Here is a 22831-nt window from a genome sequence, read left to right as displayed (position 1 = left end):
TTAACTCCCACAATTTCTGTATGTAATTCTTCCAGTATTTTCGATAATTCCTCAATAATTAACAAGATAAGATCCAGACTACACTTATTCAGGATAGCGTACCATTTGTCGACAAATTGCGCCAAAATGCATTGGGAGGCCATGGAAGGCCAGATATTCGCAAAATAAATTGAATGATATTTGACAGTTAAGCACGTGAAATGTGAATTAACATTTTGGATGTCACGATAAACTATGGATTACAATTAAAGAAATCTTTCTAATGAAGAAGTAAAAACAGTCTCTAGAAACTTTTTGCTGGCTAGATCAGCATATACTGGTGCCCAGGCATACAAGTTGATTAAGAACTTGTTTATTTTTGTCTTTAATACTTCTCACCCTGGAGTAGAGGGTGTTCCTGGAGCACAGTGAACGTTGAATATATTCCTCAGTATCTTGCAGTGCTCGAATCATCCAATTTGTTTAAAATAGGTTTCACACATAGCTTGGTTAAAAATTAATCCAGAAAATTACTTCAGGGACACGCATCTTTGTAGATGACTTAAAATGCGGTTGATTTTATGTTAGTCTTTTTGCTTATTTGCTTTTAAAACATATAACTCATCAAACACCCGCATTACAAACGTTTTCACACTTGCTTTGTTAATGTTAAAAAACCAACGAGGAATCCTTCTGGCAGGTTTTAAAACTAAATCAACAGTTTCTTTTCATATTGGAGAATGTCTTTGAAATGACAGTGGTATGTTGTCTTCTATAAATTTCTCTATTACTCACAGTTGCTTAATGGTTATTTTCACGCATAGGATTCGCTTGCAGCCGGTTATGTTGATTTTCCCTTGTAACTTGCGGCTAATTTCTTCAGGGTTTCTTGCGTACACAGGTTTTAGTTACTTTTCTTCTAGTTACAGGCCGCAGTTAGGTGGGTTCTTTTTAGTGAGGTCTTGCTCATGCTGCGCAGGTCTTCTGGTCTTCTCTTCTGGTCTGCTCCTCTGGTCTGGTCAGCTTCAGATGTCGCCAAAATGTTGTAAATAGGTTAGGTAGGCAGCAGGACACGTCTTAAGCTTATTAAGATATATTTATTAAGTTAGACAAGATAAGACAGCAGAGCAGTAAAACCCCACAACTGACCAGACCAACTGCCAGTGCTGGAATCCTCAACACACCAGATAGAACACACATAGGTAATATAGGAGACAGAGAAGGTAGGAACACTAAGAAAGGACTACAGACACCAAGTAGCCATATTGAACCAAGTAAGAATATACAACAGTGACAATGAACTGGGTGTCGTAAGCATATGATATTATTTCAAAGCCATCCCGCACAATAATATATTACAGGGGGTGAATGTATTGGTTAAATAAGGTAGAGCTCAACGAAGACCCTGTGGGACCCCCTACGACAGAGGAGCCACCTTAGAGCAGAAAGGCTTCTGGAGAACTTTAAAGGTGCAACCAATCAGAAAAGATGCCAACCGTTTTAAAGCCTTGTGGCTTTGTGGCTTACACTGTAGCCCCACAGCTGCTTTATTAGCTGACTGTGGGAGACAGTATCAAAGGCTGCACTTAGGTTCAGCAGTAGTAAAGCTGCAGTGTCCCCTCTGTCCATAGTCTGGCGCATGGACACTGAAGCTAATAGAAGAGCTGACTCTTTACTATACCAAGGGCGAAAACCAGACTGTGTGATATGAAGAAGATTTTGCTCCTCAATGAATCCTGACAGTTGCCGATTGATATGCTTCTCTGCCACTTTCGACAGGAAGGGAAGCATAGTGATCTGCCTATAGTTTTCCGGCTTAGATGGATCAAGAGTAGGCTTTTTAAGCAATGCACGACAGAAGCATGCTTCCGGCTTGGGGGTACTTAGGCCATCATAAAAGAGCTGTTAAGCAGCTCTTTAAATATTGAGAGAAGTTAGATTGCAGCACACTTCAAAATACCCGGAGAAGCCGGATCTAGAGGAGAACCTGACCTGATTGATGTCATATAGATCTGCAGTTCCTCCTCTTCAATAGGGTTAAACTGAAGCAGACAATGGTTTTCATTGGAAGGCTCAAACCACACATCCAGACAAGGAACATTTCAAGCCGCCTCTGAGAAGGAAGAGTCAATAAAGGCGACTTTGTCAGAAAAAAATTCACAAGCGTATCGCAGCTGTCCTCCGTTAACAGGTTTTTTTAATCCTTTGTCATCGAGAGGCAAGGAATAGTCTGGTTTAACCTATTTTTGCCTTTTGGCTGTGTAATCCATCCCACAGCCTAGTATTTTACCACTGAACACAGTAGCTCCTCCTGTGGTCCTCAAGATCAAGAGCCAGTCTGCCGCAGTGTTAACCCACTTTCACAAGAAGGATCATGCCCTTTTTTAGGTCGAGCCTGTCCCATTCCGCAGGAATGGATAGGATCGAATTCATGTCGGCAAAATCCTCTTCAAACTAAGGGGTTTCAGCCCGGCGTTTTCTTGCAGTTCACGTGAACATGCACGAACATTCACGGCCAGGGCTTCTCCTCCCCTAGCAGCACTCCTCCCACACCAGCAACTCCCCCCTCCCACACCAGCACCTCCCCTCTCTCTCCCCGCAAACACAGCCTTGCCGTAGCAGCACTCCTCCCACACCAGCACCTACCCCTCCCACACCAGCACCTCCCCTCTCTCTCCCCGTAAACACAGCCTTCCTTTCATTTCTCCTCCCCCTCCCCAGCCAAAAACGCCTCCCTCGCGCTCCTTTCTCCCTCTCTCCCACTGCCTAGTCCTCCCACCCCCTCCCTCTCCAGCGCGCGCTCCACTCGCATCTGCCTGCTGCTCCCCCGCCCACCCCCCCCACTCCCCCAACCTGCAATGCCGAGAAGCTTGTTTCCTCTAAGAACATATCGTTTGCTACCTCCAGGCCGTGTTCCCTCAGATATGCTATTGCATATCGTTTGCTACCTCTTGTATTTTGTTGCTCTTGATACTTGCACAACTGTCACTATTGTCTCATGTAACGTAACGTTTGCTTTTGTAACATGCTCACTTGTAATTTTGGCTTCATGTATCTAAAAACGCCTCCCTCGCGCTCCTTTCTCCCTCTCTCCCGCTGCCTAGTCCTCCCACCCCCTCCCTCTCCAGCGCGCGCTCCACTCGCATCTGCCTGCTGCTCCCCCGCCCACCCCCCCACTCCCCCAACCAGCAATTCACACACAGCAACGCCACTCACACACGCAACGCAACTCATCCACGCAACACCACTCTCACACGCAACGCCACTCACACACGCAACGCCACTCACACACGCAACGCCACTCACACACGCAACGCCACTCACTCACGCAACGCCACTCACTCACGCAACGCCACTCACACACGCAACGCCACTCACACACGCAACGCCACTCACACACGCAACGCCACTCACACACGCAACGCCACTCACACACGCAACGCCACTCACACACGCAACGCCACTCACACACGCAACTCATCCACGCAACCCCACTCATCCACGCAACCCCACTCACACACGCAACGCCACTCACACACGCAACGCCACTCACACACGCAACGCCACTCACACATGCAACGCCACTCACACATGCAACGCCACTCACACGCGCAACGCCACTCACACGCGCAACGCCACTCACACGCGCAACGCCACTCACACGCGCAACGCCACTCACACGCGCAACGCCACTCACACACGCAACGCCACTCACACACGCAACGCCACTCACACACGCAACGCCACTCACACACGCAACGCCACTCACACATGCAACGCCACTCACACGCGCAACGCCACTCACACGCGCAACGCCACTCACACGCGCAACGCCACTCACACGCGCAACGCCACTCACACACGCAACGCCACTCACACACGCAACGCCACTCACACACGCAACGCCACTCACACACGCAACGCCACTCACACACGCAACCCCACTCACCCACGCAACCCCACTCACCCACGCAACCCCACTCACCCACGCAACCCCACTCACCCACGCAACGCCACTCACCCACGCAACGCCACTCACACACGCAACACCACTCACACACGCAAAGCCACTCATCATATTGTGCTGCAAAACTAAATACTTATAAGGTCCCACAAGCGAGACCTATTGGCAATGCCAATGCTTGTTTCCTTCTCTTGACCACCTGGGCGTCTCAACTTAAATAGCCAATCCTATTAGACTCCAGAGCATGGGCCAACGTAACTGTATACTCCCTGCCTGCAACTATTTCTGGTAAGCAGAACTATAAATGACTAATAGCATCATCACAAATGGCCAAAGGAGGAAAGTCCAAGGGAAGACCGTTCGAAAGGAAAATGTCTGCCTGGCTGAAATTACCTACCAAGGAACATCCTGGAATCCAAGAAAAAACACTTTGATGCAGCAGGCATCATACAACAACCGAAACTGGCTAGAATTGTGAATTAGCTGCAAGGCTCTTTCTCCTCGATACACCAGTGGATGATTACCTTACCTTCTGCCAACAGCACTGCAAGAAATCTGAAATCATTTTTAATTCAAAAGTCTTTTTAGGTCGAGGACCGTAGGCTGCGCTTGCGCAGTCTCGGTCAGAGATTTAATGTTTTCCAGTATGGGGGCTTGAACCCACCTCTCTTCTCCATTGGCTGGCTTCCTAAACGGAGGCCAGCCATTGGAGGAGAGGGGTGTCACTCCGTTCAAGCCCCGTCTTTTTCGGATTCGGGGGCGTGTTTTTTTAGGTTCCTTCTATCTGTGACTTCTTCAGTCACTCAAACCTAAAAAACACGCCCCCCCAGTCTGAAAAGGACGGATCCGATTTCCCTCCTGGACCTCGCTGGACGTGCTGCCCGATGCTGTTTTGCCCGACGCTGTTTTACTGAGGTGAGTGGTCCTCCCCCCCCCCCCCCATTCCCTGCCCTGGTTTATTCTTCGGGGTCCCTTGTTCCGTGTGCGGCCTGGCTGGGTGTGGATGGTAGGTTGCCTTGCTTGGGGGCCATGTGCAGCGCGTTTGGAGGCAGGAAGCGGGCGGTGATCTCGGGGCCGGGGATCGGGGTGGGTGGGGGCTGGGATGCCGTTCTGTTGTTGCCTAGGGTCGGGGTCGCCTTCCACGGGTCTCGGGAGGAGAGGTTGATGTGCCTGGGAGATTACCTCTTGTCCTGTGGCCGGTTTGGGGGGCATGTGGTGGCACGGCGGTGCATTGCGGGCCCGGCGCGGGCGTCTGTCTGCCTGCGGGACTCTGGGGGAGAATTGGGGTCCCTTCTCGTGCTCCTGACGCCGTGTCCCCGCCGCGGCGCCCCCCCCCTCCTTGCGTAGCGAGCCATGTGGCCCGCCGGCTCTCTTCTCGCCGGCTACGGGTGGGGGTGCGGCGCGCCGCGGGTTGGGGTATGCTGGTGAGTCGCAAGCTGGAGGGCCCTGCCATGGGCTGTGGGCCCCTCCCCCGTGCCTTCTGCATACTAGGCCTAGCGTTCGAACATGGTCGGCAGGGCGGCCTGGCCTTGCTCCCCTCCCTCCTCCCCCCCCACGCATGCTTATCTGTCCCTCTCCGTTGGTCCTCCTGGCGCCCCATCGGTCTGGTCTCCTCAGCCCTAATTGAATTTTGATGCCGGCTCGGGGCGGGCGCCTGTGCTCCGCTACGATCCCTCGGTCTCTGCGCCAGCTGGGGGGCGGGAGTGGGTCTGCTTCCTTCGGCCCTGTCGGGGGCTGCTCCTCGCGGGGGGTCGACGCATGGCCATGTCCGGGGTTGCTGTGGCGACGCGGCGAGTGGGGGAGGCAGGACGCGCTTGGGGGTCAGGTTGAGACCTGGGTGTTATGGCGTCTGCAGCCGGAAAGCGCGTCTCGTGGTGCTGCAGCGTGGGGGGGGCAGGACACGCTTGGGGGTCGGGTTTAGGCCTGGTTGTTTTAGTGCCTGCAGCGGGGCAGCATATCGCGTTGCAGCCGGAAATGTTGCTGTATGCATGTTCTGTTTTAACTATGGAACACAACTAAATATTCACAATCCAGTTTTATACAGTAACTTCATTTGGGTGGTTAAAAAACCTACTTTTTCAGGGCAAACATAAAAAAATAGAGGTGTTCTGTGTGTGTGGCTCTGTCTGTGCCTATGTGTGTGGCTGTGTCTGTGTGTGGCTGTGTCTGTGTGTGGCTGTGTCTGTGTGTGGCTGTGTCTGTGTGGCTCTGTGTGTGTGTGTGTGGCTCTGTGTGTGTGTGTGGCTCTGTCTGTGTGTGTGTGTGTGGCTCTGTCTGTGTGTGTGGCTCTGTCTGTGTGTGTGGCTCTGTCTGTGTGTGTGGCTCTGTCTGTGTGTGTGGCTCTGTGTGTGTGTGTGTGGTCTGTATGTGTGTGTGGCTCTGTGTGTGTGTGGCTCTGTGTGGATAGCTTTTTTTGTAGGTGGCTCTATGTGTGGGTGGCTCTGTCTGTGAGGGTGGCTCTGTGTAGGTGGCTCTGTGTGTGTGGGTGGCTCTATGTGAATGACTCTGTGTGGGTGACTCTGTATGATGTGTGTGTGTGTGGTTCTGTGTGGGTGTAAATGCAATAGGGCATGCATATGCGAGCGATTAAGCTATTGGCATTGTAAATGACAATGCCATTTATTTAACGATTAAGCTATTGGCAATGTAAATGACAATGCTATTTATTTATGATAAAAAAAAAATGTCATGATCAATGCCAATAGCTCTACCTTTAATAATACCGAGACCATTGCATTGTAAATGCTTTTTTTTAATATGTGTGTGTTTGTGCACTGTGTGCAAACACATGGGTAAAGTGTGCGGTTAATGTAATCTGAGACTTAGGAGGAGTGTAGAATTGACTGATTGTTCAGTGTCAGGATGTGATAGTAATTGATGATAGTACGTGCTCTTAATGTGTAAGCCGGAAACTGCTTTGTTGTACCCTGGGGTAGACATGAAGTTCCTTATAGTTATCTATAGCAGAATAAAGGACTGTGACCTTTACCTTTATGCATCAGTGTATTTTTTGCCGGAACATGGCCTGTCCAGGAGGGATAAAGCTGCAGGAGGAGGATGTAGAGGAAGGGGGATGACAATGCTTAGTTGAGTTTTGTTTAGTCATGTCAATCAATCACTCAAACAATCAGGGAATTGTAAGCGTGCTACTCACCCGTAAGGGTCTCAAGGCGCCGGGGGGGGGGGAGGGGGGGTCTGTAGGTGTGTCTAGCTGAAGAGCCAGGTTTTGAGGGTCTTCCTGAAGGTGTTCAGGGAGGGGGCTCGTCTGATGTTTGCCGGTAACTCGTTCCAGGTCTTGGCTGCAATGTGATGCCAGGGTAGAGGTGGATACACCTACTAATATATACATTGAGCAGGGCTTGGAGGAACATGAAGTTCTGTTTTGATGTGTAATCAGCAGCTCATGAGTAGGAGAGCCTGAAATATAATTGTGATGAGACCTGGCATTTTGTGCAAGCTGGCAATGGAAGTTCCTGCTGTCACTGTCAAGACTTTATTAGCATGTAAACAGTCTTTTAAATTCTTATCATGACACATTTATCTTTCAGAGCCTTCCTGATGATGGCATTTATTGGCAAGTTAATTTTGTTCGGTTCCATCAGCACTTTCGAGACCAGGCGATAATCAGTGCTGTGGCCAACAGAATGGACCAGGTACTCCAACATAAAGTGGTGGGCAACATATTAATTATGTAGACATTGTGGATTGCGTTCTGGTGGCGGGGTTCCATGATGTTTTGTGTGGTAGCTGTGCCAGCTAAATCAAATGCTGAGGAGCCAGTGGGAGCAGGTTCAACACTTTAGGGGAAAGGTAGCCCACGTCCTGAGCAGAACTCCTCTGGAAGCTCAATTTAACCAGAATGCTTGTGGATTGGGGAAACGGCTTTTACAATGCATGCTGAGCCAAGCGTGCCATTTCCCCGCAAGCGTGCCCACGCTTGCCTGAACCACGCATCTGCCTTAACCATGCATATGCTTGATTAAGGCAGAAGGCAGTCAAGTGTCCGGATTGACTGGGAAATGAAGAGGAAGCATCGGAACAGGAAGCATCAGATACGGACAGGTAAGTGGGTCTCTGGCCAGTTGGATGGGGGATAGTGTTTAGGGGGGGGCAGGTATTAGGGCTCAGGGTGGTGTGGGAGTGTAGTTCTTGGAAGGGGGCAGTGTTTTAGGGCTCCGGGGCGGGGAGGGTCGTGGTAGCTTTAAGGGCTGGGGCCAGGTTTGTGTTGTGGGGAGGTCGTTTTTAGGGATGGGGTCAGTTTTAGAGTTTGGAAAGGTTGGGCAATCCTTTTAAAAGGAGGCAGGGTTTTAGTATTCAGGGAGGGGTAGTTTTAAGACTTTGGGTTGAAAAGGGGGTAGGGTTTTAAGCTTCTGGTGGGGGATAGTTTTAATGGCAGCGCAGGGTACGTTTTAGTGCTGGGTTTGGGGTAGTTTTTTGGTAAGGGAAGGGTTTTGGCCTCAGCACGGGGGAGCGCTGGTAGTGGTGATCTTACCATGCATATTCGTTACCAATCATGCCTTTACAACAAAATTGCATGGTAAAGTCATACGTGGTAAAGAAATGCTTGGTTAAGACTCATTTGTGGTTGGGTCTGCGTTGTAGAGGCATGCATGGTTCAGCCATGTGTGCCTCTCTCATACAACCCTGTGGATTGTATGTGGAAAAAACAAAGCCTTTCCCAGTGCCTTCCCATGGTCAGCTGATCAGTGGTATTGACTAGATCCAATAGTAGAATAGTAGTGGTGGCAGTAGTTTTTATTTTATTTATTTATTTATTTTTATTTTGAGAGTTTTATATAGCGCGAACAAGATCTTTGCAGATAACAGAGCGCTTTACAAAGGCAGGTGGAGGGTAGGGGAACAAGGGGGCATAGTAGGGAGGTAGATCAACATGATCATGTACATAGCACCAATATAGTATATAACATAGTACCAATATAACGTATAGTACAGGTATGAGGTAGCAGGCATATTTGGAGCGTAGGTCATCAACAAGTTCATGTACATAGCACCAATATAGTATATAACATAGTACGCATATAACGTATAGTACAGGTATGAGGTAGCAGGCAAAATTGGAGCGTAGGCCATCCACACGCTGTAAATAATACAGAGTAATATTATTATACAAAATAGAATGTATAGTACGCATAGTACAGGTATGAGGTAGCAGTGCATAGTTGGAGCGACGGCCATCAAAACGCTGTAAAAATAAAGAAGGACTAAAATACGTCAAAGCACCCGTGCATAGGAATATATAGGCAATATCATAACACAATACTGGTAATACTGTTCTTAATGTAAATCAAGCGAAATTGATTTACTGGAAGACTTATGTTTATCGAACAGCACGCATGAGCTGACCTACGTTCGCCTATCTGAAAGTGAGCCATATGCTATAATATGATATAAAACACATAATTCCTCTTCTGGTGCTTTGTGGAACTATGCTATTGGATAGTCCTACATACTGTTCCTTTTTGTCTAAACTCTGTTTTCTATTGAAAAAAGACCAGCAGTGAAATTGTGAGAACCATGCTGAGAATGAGCGAGGTGACGACGACGTCCAATGCTCCGTACACGCAGCCGCTGTCATCAAATGAGGTCAGGAGGTATACACTCAGCTTCATTAAACTGTTAGTAGAGATGTAAGATGGGAAGTAAGGTTTTGTTTTGTAGACACTGAAGAAGTTCACTTCAGCTGTTAAAACTCTCTCTTAAATATTACATGAAATAGAGTGCTCCCCAATATTTCTTTCTTTTCCACCATCATACTCCATGAGTTGCTGTAATTTGCCAAGGGCACATTTGTAGGCTCTCCTTTTCCGAATCAGTGTGTTCCACTCTGTTTTCGGATATCAAACAGGCCACTATGGAGACTTCTGCGACCCAGCAGCTTGTATGTCTATGCAATGCCCACCCCTTCGATCAGAAAAGGAGTGGTGTTCTCAGGTTTTCCCGTTGAGCCTTGAGTCCAAGGAGGGCATTCCAGTGTTCCCTTTAAACCACATGTTGCAGTAGTACTCCCCTGTACCTTCCACTCTTAAGAAAGCTTCTCTCCTTTTCTGCTTCTCTCCTGCTCCACACGGAACTCTAGCCTCGTCCTACACTTCTCTTTGCACTTGAAAAACCCCTTTCCTCAGTAATCTCCTTTGTGCATCTACTCTGTCCCAATGACATCTCCCTTCCACCCTGCCTAGGATTTAGTATCAACCACTGTATGTAAAGCACTCTGTTGGCTGGGTAAGCTCTTTATAAATCTCCTAAACATGTACAGCTCGGGCACACAGATCCCTGTTCACTCATGACAAAATGTCTAATGTTGACCTGCCTTACTTCAATGTCTCCAGGAGGTTCTGGTTATCATGTACACTCTTACTGTTCACAGTTAGACTTGCTCTATTTAGGCACAGAAGAAGCTCAGGCTTGCTTACATGTGTTTTTGAGTGTACTGATGACAGCTGTAAAATATGATCCAGGCTTGTGTGACCATTACTGTGCGTTTCTCTCAACAGATCTTCCGCTCTCTACCAGCAGGATACAATATTTCCAAACAAGTCCTTGACCAGTACCTTTCATTGCTAGCTGATGATCAAGTAAGGAATGAAATACTGCTTTCAAATACTATTGCCTGCTTCGTCCAATTTTCAAACTGCAGTTTGTGAGTCTTGATGTTTAGGAATTATGGGAAACGCGCATTCATCTTGGACACATCTGGATTTAGGAAAGCTCATGCCCTTCTTGGCACTGCACTGGCCGTCCACAGCTAAGACACGGGAGTGCATGCTCTTCACTGCTGCAACTACAACGTCATGGGTCTTGGCATATACCCCTCTATATAGGGTACTCTCTACGAAAACCAACAAGCCGGGTGAAAGTTTTCACTGCAGGCGGCGGGAGTGCCCTGATTCCGGGAAGTGCCAAGGTGACATGAAAAATGGCATCCGGACGCAATAACCGGACCATGACCCAAATCAAACTGGAGAAATTCGCGTGGCAGAAGCAGCAGGCCCAAGACCGAACAGAGATCACAACCCCAAGTGACGCGACGGAACCCTCGAACAAAGGTCTCCTCGAGGCAATCACGGCGATAAGGACCTCCCTCACGGTGAGAATCGACACAGTGGCCACAGATGTAGTACTGATCCAGGAAGACATGAAGAAAATAGCGGAGAGAGTGGGTACAGTAGATAATACCACAAAGGAACTGGTCACTGACACTGCCCTGCTCAATAGACAAGTTACCGAGCTGCGCTCTTCCCACGACGTGATGGCCCTACAGTTGGACGATTATGAAGGCAGAATGCAGCGGAACAACATCCGCATTATTGGGGTTCCGGAACGCGCAAAGGGGCAGGCAGCGGACCTTTTAGTTGAGGAACTGGTCCTCAAGCATCTACAACCCAGAGGACTCTCCAAATGTTTTACAATTGAACAAGCTCACCGAGTGCTGGGAGGCAGCCCCAAGCTGGGAGCGTCCCCTAGACCGCTACTTGCTTGGGTATTTAACTTTCGAGACCGTGATGTTATTCTCCAAATGGTGAGGGTGGCCCCGTCACTTACCTTCGAGAACAGCAAAATCACGTTTTTCCGGACTTCACTTTGCGAGTGCAGAAACAGCGCCTAGCTTCCTGGAGGTGAAACGGGCCCTCCGAGATAAAAGAATTAAATATGCAATGATGTTCCCTGCCAAGAGAGTGCAAGCCAATGGGAGATCATGGTTCTTCACTCGCCTGGAGGAGGCCTGGGACTGGCTGGAAGGCTGGCGCACGGTTGAGAAGAAGACGAAGAAGGGATTCTCGACGGCAGATGATCACACAGATTGGCGCCAGCAGAGGCGATCCCCTCCACATTCTTACTCTGACTCCCGGGGGCACACAGGAGGGCGCTGATCTTGAGATTGGTAAGACTAGATGGGGGTTGACTCTGGCCCCTTGAGGCTCTCTGGAACGCTTCTATGTGTGGATTTGGAGACACGACCTCCGGAACATTTATTCACTCTTGGTTTGATTTGGGTGGGAGACGGGGGGGAGATCCTGATACATATGTGATGTGACTGGTTCTTGTTCCGGGGATTGTCCTAGCGTTCGAATGGCCTACTCGTGATTTTGACTGATGTGATTGCTCACCATGTTTAACTGTAAGACAGGGGTTGTTTTTCTTCAGGGATTCGCTGCCGCATGGGCGCCGTGGGACGACTGCTAAGAGCCGTAGGGGGCCTCTATATTGTATACTGTTTTGGGGGTGGGGATCAGGCCGGGGGGCAAAGCACCTACTGATTTATTGTTGATGGATGGGGAGCGGGGTAGCTCATGTTCCCTGGAATTGTGTATGGGTGGGCGACAGGCACTCAGCATGTTGGGGGTGGCGGGTGGTTCTAGTCCCGTTAAGCAGGGAGGCAGGGAAAGGGGTGAGTTCTCAGAGCTAGGGTAAAGTTTGGGTTTAATCTGTTGGGAGGTTGAATGTCGGGTATTTTGCAGCAGGACAAAATGGCAGCTTGTGTATGCACATCTTAGCTGGCATCTATATTCAGATCGCGGAGGCGGAGTTTCAATGCATTGTCTTCAGCATCGAAGGCCTAGAGGTCGCCCAAACGACTGCGGCGGAGGGTTGGTTGCACTATATATTCTCCACAACTGCCATTGTATTAACATCTGATGCAAATGGCAAAAGGTCAGGGACTTAAATTCACTACTTGGCATGTCAATGGGTTGGGAGACAAGATTAAGAGAGGTATTGTGTTGCAATATGTCCACCGCCAAGGGCTTGATTTAGTGTTGTTACAAGAAACCCACTTGATTGGTAATTCGTGCATGGCCCTCAATAGGAAGGGTTATCGAATGGTTACACACTCTGGTTTCACCACTGGGTCCAGGGGTGTGGGGGTCCTCCTTCGTAAAGGATGCACTTATGTGGTACAAAAAACTTGGACGGATCCACGGGGTAGATACTCACAGGTATGTGGGAGGGCAAAGTTCTAAATGTTATCTCTGTGTATGCCCCACCGTGTTTGCAACGCTTGACATTAACGGATGTGGGGGCCCCATTGTTGAACTTACCTGTGGGGACCCTGGGTATGGGAGGTGACTTTAACCTGACGATGGACGGGCTACTGGACCGGTCCCCGCCCAGGCGTGACTCGGCACACAGCTCACAATTACGGGATTTTATTAACGCCTTGGGGATGGTGGATATTTGGAGATGGTCGCACCCCCATGACACACACTTTACGTTTCAGTCTGGTGTACACGGCGGTCATTCCAGGATTGATTATCTGTTCACACATGTACAGCACATACACACATTTTCTAACTCTGCGTGCTTGGCAGGGGCGGGTGGGGGGTTCGGATCATTCCCCTGTTCTGGCAGTCCTCGGTACACAACGAACTCCACAACCAGGTCCGATCATGATTCAGCCTGGGTCATTAAAGTTTCCACATATCAGGGAAACCCTGCGGAAAGATAATGACTATTACTTTGAAGAGAATATAGGATCGGTTAAATCGGCAATTACACTATACACTGTGATCAAAGGGAGGGCACTCTCTGTGATGGTGGGTCACCGGGCTGAGCGCAATCGGAGGGTATTAGAATTGGAAACAAAGATCATACGCCTTGAAGGTGCCATTTCCCAGGGCCCAGATCCTGATACTCAACACCTGCTTAATATTAAAGACAGGATTATAGACAGTTACTCCTGGAGGATGCCGATTGACGCGCTCTGGCCACCCTGCATCGGATATACGAACAGGGAGAACGAACCGGCAAACTGCTGGCATGGTTGGAACGCAAAGAACAATCAGTGAGATGGGTACGTGCAGTTAAGGGGCCTGATAACGATCTGATTACTGGCCCTCAGGGCATTGCTGAGACCTTTGCAAACCATTACAAAAACGTGTATGGTATTCCGCAAAATTTGCAAGCTCCGCTGACTGCGGAACTTCTTGCCACTATCGGGGTAACGTGTCTCTCTGATTAGGATAGGGGGTTGTTGGACGTCGCCATATCAGTTGAGGAAATTCAGAAGGCAATGCAAACCATTCGCGTGTGTAAAGTGATGGGCCCTAATGGGCTCCCTAATCAGCTGCTCAAACCTATGGCTTTCAAGGTAGCGCCCCATTTGCTCAATTTATATAATGAAAGCTTCGAGAACGCCCTCCTCCCAGCTGATATTCGGGCGGCCTCAATCGTGGTCATCTACAAACCTGTTAAACCGGTGAATGAGTGCGCTTCGTACAGACCTATATCTCTGATCACGGTGGAGGCCAAAATTCTAGCCAAACTGATGGCTACTCGTCTACGCCCCTTTCTCACCGACTTGGTTCACCCGGGATTTATGCAGGGACGGAACACGGTGCGTAATCTGCATTGAGTGCATGGTGCGCTGGGCTACTTTGACACGCTGGAGGAAGAAGGGATCTTGCTTGCGCTGGACGCAAAAATGGCATTTGACACCATAGCATTGGAGTATCTATTTGCAGTTCTTGCCCGCATTGAGTTCGGCCCCCAGTTCATTGGGTGGATCAAACTACTGTACATACAATCCATGCCGCATGTTTCAGTAAACAACCATCGCTCTACTCCCTTCCCCCTCTGTCGAGGCACAAGACAAGGGTGCCCGTTATCACTGCTCCTTTTTGTCTTGGTTCTTGAGCCTTTGGCGGTTTGGATACGGTGAGACCCAGGTATCAGGGGCATTAAATGGACGAATGAACATGAAGACCGCATATTACTTTACGCGGATGTTCTGCTTTATCTTGCCTCACCTGCACGCTCACTCCACCGCGTACTTCATATTTTTCAAATTTTCGGGGCGCATTCTGGGTATCAGATAAACTGGTCTAAATCCAAGATGTACTGTCTTTGGGGAGATCCTCCAAAGTCCACGTGGGTACGATATCCCGGTGGCGTCCCTGGCCTTTCATTATTTAGGGATCTTTATAACTACCAATGCTGCACTATTTTTTTAACAATTCTGTTGGGGCCATTACAGAGGTTTCGTTCGGATGTCACTCATTGGAAGACGCTCCCCTTTACTCTGTTGGGACTTGCGTCTTTATTCAAAATGCTCACCTTGCCACGCTTTCTTTACGCCCTACAAAACACTCCGAATCCTGTTCCTAACACTTATTTTTTGCAGATCGAAGCAGTAGTGAGAGATTTACTATGGGACAATAGGCCGCCTCGGATAGCCATGAATAAGCTCACTATGGGTTGGTATGATGGGGGTATTGGGTTGCCAGATATACGCCTCTACTATCAGGCCTCACAACTCACAGCCATCAACCAATGGGTGTGCGGGCGACATGATGATCCCAGCTTTCGCACCGACCATTGGCTAATGGGGAGGGGGGCTACTACAGAGCGTTATATACTAACCATAGGAAATTACGCCTGACCGGTCCCACGGCGCGTAAGGTGGAGGTGTGGCATGGGGTGCAGCGGCGGATGGGTTGGCAAAGGCACTTAACGAAAGCTACCCCTCTATGGGAGCCAGATATTTTGGGACGACTGTGCCTACGCGGGGTTTGATAAGTGGAATATGATCGGAATCTCCATGGTTGGAGATATGTGGGTTAAGTGCAAGAAGGCATTGTTTATGGGTCTTCAAACTAAATATCAGCTAGCACCGTCAGAAAGATTCCGATATCTACAGATCAGTCGTGCCATAGACTCTGCCCTCCCTAAAGATACCCCCCTTTCAGACTCACCTCCACTTGAGGACAGGCTCTTGCTGGATCCCATGGATCGCAAGGCCATCTCCCTCACATATAGGAAACTGATTAATAATCGGGCAGATCCAATATTGAAACTGCTGGCTAGTTGGGAGATTGACCTGGGAGAAATGGCCGATGAGGATTGGATAGTGGCACTGGCCTCCCCCCGAGAAGTGGCCATCCCGATGCGACTCTGATTGGTCCAACTTAAAATTCTCCATCGGGTATATTTTGACGTCACACTGCTATGCCGGTTGGGTAGGAGACCTGACACACTCTGCCTGCGACACTGTAACCAGACTGGAACATTCCTGCATATCTTGTGGGACTGTCCCTACATACAACATTACTGGACGGACGTCACCAGACAATTAACTTGGACTTGTGACAAACTCATACATCCAACTCCCACACTATGCCTCCTTAACATCTGGGAAGCAACAGACCTCACACAAGCCAAACAATTGTGTGCCACTATGGGGTGGAGTATAGCGAAACGGAACATTGCTCAAAAATGGGGCGTAGACACCATACCACAATTGAGAGACTGGGCAAAAGACGTAGACCACGCCATGATTGCCGAAAAAACAGTATATAAAGGGAGAGGATGTCAACATAAAAAGGGATCACAAGTGGGGGCGATGGAATAAATATAGAAGGGAGATATGTTTTTCTCCGATGGTGGAATTGGGGAGAGAGAGACTCTTGGGGTTCGAGGGGGAGGAAGAGGAGATGATGACGCATAACGAGGGCCACCAAGTTTAGGGTAGAACCGTGATGTTTCCTGACCTGGAGACTTGGAAGCAACCCTCATAAAGTCTGTTACGATGTTACTAAAATGCATTCCACTGAGCTGCTGGGTGGCTGACTGGGAATGTAATGCTGTAATCTTATGAAAATTTGCCAAATATGTCAAGGTAATGTCATAATTGCTGCAGTTTGTTTGTTTCTAATAAAAACTGCTTAAAAAAAACAAAAAAAAACATTTGCACATATTTGGTTTCGGATTTAATGAGGTCAGGGTGTTCACATAGATAAATAGTAAGAGGTTCCCAACAATTAGAAGGCTAGGCGGCTGTAGGTAGCTCCTCTGCATATATCAGAAAATTGTCTCTACAATGGATGGAGTCCATTACCCAGCGGGCTACGGTGGGTATTTTTTTTTACTGTCCCAATGCATTGCCACTCTTTGTTTCGCTAAGAGTAGTGCTATGGCAGACAATTATTTCTTGACAGATTTCAGAGGTATTAGATGGCCTAACAAACATAATTGTGTCATGCAATCTATTTTACAATTCAGGATTTCATCCAGTAGGCGCACTACTTGATCCCAGTACAGTTTCACTTTACCACAATACCATGCCAGGTGCCCAAAGTCAGCCTGATCAGACCCAGAGATATAACCGCTTTAAAGCAATACATATTGATTTAATCTACTGCTAATTCTTTAGTAGCATCATCAATTAAGATATATATTTATATTGTTCTTGTCCTGCTTTTGGGGCGACATTCGTGTTAGAAGATTTTCCCTACCGATTACTCGTTATTCGGACACATATCGCTTTTGGTCAAAGACCCAGACGCTCCATTGCTTTTAGTGTCCTGTATCACTGACTATTTCCTATCCTTATTGAACTCATACAGCAATCAGTCCTTTTTGTGCTCCTTTTCGTCCTGATGACCTAAGAAGTTGAAGAAGGTCTAAACATCATCAACCGTTTTCCGGCTTACAAAAGGATACTTATTACAGAAACTCTTGATCTTTTTCATCTGCTAATCTTAAATATTGGACTACCTTGACTTTTTGCCACTTTTGTATCCTTCCATGTTTAGAGATTTTGTGGGGGGAAATGGGACACTTGTTACTGTACTGTTTTGCACATTTCCTCAGTACTGAATGGATCTTCTAAATCCACAAATGGTCTTGGTTGTTGACCTCCTGATGCTTTCATGACTGATTTCTTCCCTTTTTCTCTTGTATCTTTTTCCAGTTGGAGTTTGTTGGCCGATCAGGTGACAGTGGGGGTGGAATGTTCGTCATCAGTATCCTTTGCTTGAAGTGCTTGCTTTTATAGCGTGTGTGTGGTTTACAGCGTTAGTGAGAATTCCTTATGTTTATTGTGATTAGCTCATGCAACCTAAGGCAGGGTAAAATTGTTGTGGGGGGGGGAGGGGTAATGATTCTGATGTATCATAGCGTTTCCCAGCACTATTTTCGGTGACTTATTCCATCCCCATGCAACTATATCAATTTACCACACTGTTTCCTAGCCTCAGATTCAATACACCTTGCTTTGTGCTGACACTGATTGCCACAGACCACATTCTGCCCTAACACTAATTGTATTGGATCCTACTGCACCTTAATGCTAATTTCAATGAAATACCTATGTATTTTATTATCCCTGCCCCAGATATTGAATTTAATGAGCCAAACTATACCTGAACACAAAGTTTGATAGGCGTCATATGACTCGCATGATTCCTAATAACCCATACTGCCTTAAAAAACGTATTTCTGTGAGTCGGGAAATGCCATGGCCCTGATTTTATTGGCCCATGTTGTCTTTTAACATTTATTTAAATGATTCATATTGTACTTTGAAACTCATTTTATTCAGCAAACTGTCACCTTACAGATTTCCCTAAATCATACCTTAGACTAACACTGATTTCAGTGAATCACACTGGCCCTGGCCTTCATTTCAGTAGATCATACTCTGTTCTAACACTGATTTCGGTACACCACAATGTTCCCTAAAATCTATGTCAGGAAGTCCTACTCCACCACAATCCTACTAATCATGGATGCCACTCTTCTCTTCCACTGCAGTGTATTATGCCCTTCACTAAAGCTTATGCCAAACAATCACATTCTGCCCTGAAATATGTTTCCGTGACACTAATTATCATGGAGTCTACTCTTCCCTCCCACTGATTGCAATGTTCTATGTAGGTCACACTATGGCTTAAAATCTTTTTCATTGAGACACTCTGGGTCCTCATACTAATTACCCAAGATACTGCTGTTCGCTAGCACTGATTGCAGTGCGTCGCGTGGTTTCAAAGGATCACACTGGAACCTAAAGCTGATTTCTGAACATTATAATTCGCTATATTAGTGTTTATTAGTGCATCCAACTGCATGCAAGCTCTTACTTAGCAAAACAATTTTTACAATTGACAAAAGATCTTTTAAAAGTTTTATGCGTTTGTTCCCTTCACATTTAGGAGAGCAACCTGGCAAGTACAAGTACGTTTAGGGAGATGCGGGGTGCACCATTGTGTTCATTTTTGGTATTGTTAGTGCTGTTTATGAAATTGTGTTTTGCTCGTGTAATTTACTGTCTTTTTTTTTGTTATATCTGTATGACTTTTGGCGCTTATGAAAAGTTCTGGTTATAAGTAATGTTAGTTGAAATACTCCTATTAATCCAAAGACCAGAGAAAATCAAAGCAATGAAAGTTCTCAATTGCCTTTTCTCTGTCCAAGTACCAACTCTGCCATTGGATCACTTCACAGGAGTGAGAACAGTCTTAATTCACTTTCAGTTTATTGTCATTCTAAGTCAGAATCTTGGCTTTCTTTTTTTACGTAAGGAAACTATCTCTTTGTACAAGTAGCACACTTGACTATCTCCTTTTAGATTGCTCCTGTTTTAATTAATAATGAATGCACTTGGAAACGAAGGATAACAGTCTGCTGTGGTGGACTAGATGGACTGAAACGTAAGTCTTGTTCTTCTGATTCTAGGCCCTGTACCCGTCTAACTGCAATATGTACTTATAGAAAATGTACTAACACGTCCTGAGGATTTAATCTGGCATCTGGTGACCTAAATGTTCTCACGTAGCATCGCACTCCAGAGAGCCTCATTGTTTAGGCCTCGACCAGTATAAGATGAATCCTAACTCATTTCAAACCACTCCTCCAGCTGGAGAAGCCAAAAGATTGACACTTTTGGCAAATATGTTTTCTTCTGACAGTTCAGCATTGCATTCTGTAGACGCAGTCTGTATGTTGAACTGATAACACACATGCCCTTTGGGACATGGCCTGCTTGATAAATTTAAGGTAGCAGAAGGAGGCGTGGTTGATTATCTAGGCAAACATTCACAAGCTCAAAATTCTGGGGATGGTAGGAGACACAGTAAAACTCTCTCCTGGTGGCTCAGTTGAGCCCTACCAAGGACGGCCATTTGTTTGCTAAGGTCATGCCCAGAAAAATAACCTATACACCAATAGCTGTAACAGAGATGAAACCAACAATAGATAGCTTCGCCAGGGGAAAGTCTCCCGGCTCAGGCAGTTTGATGATGGAATTCTTTAAGGGATTTGTGGCGCTCCAGACTCTTAGATTGCTGTAACTCTACCAGGAAGCTCTGTCTGCTGGGACCGAATATCCATAATACTTAAACTTATTAAAGGCCACATAGACTCCTGATTATATAGGCCATCTTCTCTGCTGAATGCAGAGAATATAATCCTGGTGTGTGTTCTTACCAATAGGCTAAATCCTTTATTGGCAAAGCTAGTGCTACCGTACCAAGCCGGTTGTATACCAGGCATATTCCCGTGTAATAATTTGTGTCAATGATCCATCATATTTGATTGTAAATTCAGACTTTCTCGGTGTTCTGGATGCCGAGAAAACCTTCGACCCTCTTGAGTGGCCCTTCCTGCTTGCTGTTTTTTGCAGGATGGGTCTGGGTCAATATTTTATACAACTGATTCAGTTACTATATGCTGAGCCATCTGCTGGGGACTGAGTTAATGGCTATCTCTTGACTCTTTCACAGTGGGCAGAGGCATGAGGCAAGGTTGCCCCAGGTCACATTTATTATTTGCTTTGCTGTCGATTTACTTGCCTCCCTGGTACGTGAACAGCACAGTAGTTTTGAACCGGTTACTTTCAATCAACCCAAGCAATATTGATTGGGTACAAATCAATAAGGACACTCATTAAGGAGCAACACACTTAGCTGATACAGTATAACTTTAATGAAAACCGTAGCACAATCACTTATACTGGCAATGCTCGCTAAAGAGTAGCAGTATATAAATGTATGCATTGCAATGGTAGCTCAATAATAGCAAAGCAGTCTCAAATCAATTGCAGTACAGTAAGTCAAAAGCATAATAATAATAATTCTGTGAATCAAGATAAAGTAGGAGAAAAGGCCCTACAGGCCTGGATGACTTGGCTTTGGCTGCTAGCACCAGAAAGCCCACTCCAAACTCTCTCTCTGGAAACGACACAAACGAGACGGGGGCTGTGAGCAATGGCAGATCTGCACAACTCCGTCTGTGAGCTTTCCTAAGAGATCAGCATCCCTCATTTTTTGGGGGGTGTTTTCTTTTTTACTCTCTAAAAGCTGGCTTATACAACATTATGTTCCTTTCCTGTGCCAGTTGTTCTCATAATGTTATCAATATTTTCGGTAACCCAGGATCTGCCGCAACTCCTACCAGTCGCATCTCACACCTCTCTCTCACTGGTACCAATCAGTCATCCTCCCAGGGCCTTCAAGCTAATGTCGGGCTTGTTTGGGTCAGCATAACCTCAATGATATGTCTCCCCCGATCCTCATGCCTTGATACGGTAAACACAACACTTTGGCAACACCTATAATTTTGTCTGTTAGGAATGGCACAAATAAGCATCACAAGATCATCTACTATCTCAGCGTGGTACATGGGTTTTCTTCATGCATTTTCACTCATCAACACTGCCTTAGCTAGTTAACCCTTACCTGTCACAATGTCTTCTGCACACTATTACCCAAATACTGCACCCATAGGGGTATTACATTTCCAACATGAAGATTTCTCCTGTCATTGTACACTGTTGATATTCTACTTTTTTTTTTAAACTCTGGCGAGCCGAGACATCATCTGATTTGGTGACTACTCTAGATTTCGAATTAACTGGGAAAAGTCTGAGGTGTTCCCCTTTACAGAAAGCACCCAAAGGACTATCCTTGAACTTATCCTGACATGGATGCCAGCTGTTGCAGGGTGTTTTTTTAGGGTTCACTACACCAACTTAATTTGAGCAGGGGTGCTCTATCTAAAATAAGGAAACACGTGTGAGATGCAAGAACTTAGTCAGAGTGGCACTTTATTGGAAGAACAAGTTTAAACAATGAATTTCAAAGGCACAATGTTAATCAAAAATAGCACAGTGTAATCTAGAAGATAACAAGTTTCAGAGACCCCTTGCTACATGAAAAAGTAAATCATGCAATTTTGTAAGTTTAAAGATCACGGCAATGCAGAGGAGAGAGAAAGAGACAATTTCAAAATATAATAAGCATTATAGCCTCAGCCAAAGCCAAAGATGCTAGAGAAGATAGCAGAGAGGGCACACACCCGTCATGACCCAAGGGATCAATTGTGCGAGGTAGTCCGTTGAATGGACTGAAGAGCAGATCATTTATACTCTTTTAATGAGGAACCATTGACCACAGAATCACGTTATCAGGTGCTTTGACCGCAGAACATGACACTTTGATCACTTCTTGGAAATATTAGGAGGAACACAGAAATGACATTACATTACAAAAGTTTGCTAAAAGGTCACTTGATGTTTGACTGTAAGTCATAATGAAATTGAACATTTATCGAAAATGATTTGCGTCACTACTCAGAAGAAAGCAGAAGAATACAAAATGTTGGAGGTCACTTGTAATTTCTAAAGCTGCGTAAAGTCCCAGTTGGCCCCCACTCATTACTCTCGGGCAATTTTGTTCTTCTAAATGACAGACGCATCCTGTTATTGCTACATTTTGATATTCAGAAAGGCCAGTCTTCACAGACGCATGGGGCCTACTGCCTCCTAGACTCTCAATGCAGTGTGGACAATTTTAACACAACCCTGTCTATGGGCTGGTAGGGACAAATGAGATTCTTATGCTTCAGATGTGGGCAGAATGGGCCTGGGGCACTATATGGTAAAAACTAGACCCTGCTTCATTGCTCTCTTGGCATCCGTGTTAGTAGAGACTGTGCGTTAATCCTTAATGATAATTACAAGCAGGTGCTGGACAAACTATCCCTGCAAGTTGAATGCTGGATTGTACTCACCCTGTCAATGGCGGTTAGAATAACCCTGACCAGGATTGCAGTACTCCCTAATCTCCTAAATCTTTTGTTTAGCATCCTAAGGCC

The 22831-nt window shown here is 46.7% G+C and overlaps 1 protein-coding gene across 3 annotated transcripts in view; it reads left to right on the top strand.

Moving 5' to 3' along the window:
• POLR3C (RNA polymerase III subunit C) overlaps nt 1–22831 on the top strand; it is a 191249-nt gene that overhangs the window by 115738 nt on the left and 52680 nt on the right. For all 3 annotated transcript variants that reach the window (XM_078671274.1, XM_078671273.1, XM_078671275.1), the window contains exons 6-9: nt 7492–7596; nt 9455–9547; nt 10459–10539; nt 17652–17703. In XM_078671274.1, coding sequence (XP_078527400.1) covers nt 7492–7596; nt 9455–9547; nt 10459–10539; nt 17652–17703 — 331 coding nt within the window. The remainder of the gene's footprint in view (nt 1–7491; nt 7597–9454; nt 9548–10458; nt 10540–17651; nt 17704–22831) is intronic.

This window comes from Lissotriton helveticus, chromosome 12, assembly GCF_964261635.1.
Source record: "Lissotriton helveticus chromosome 12, aLisHel1.1, whole genome shotgun sequence".
In the NCBI taxonomy this organism is placed as follows: Eukaryota; Metazoa; Chordata; class Amphibia; order Caudata; family Salamandridae; genus Lissotriton; species Lissotriton helveticus.
Note: the sequence above shows the minus strand (reverse complement) of the source record. Positions and strands in the feature narration are given on the sequence as shown.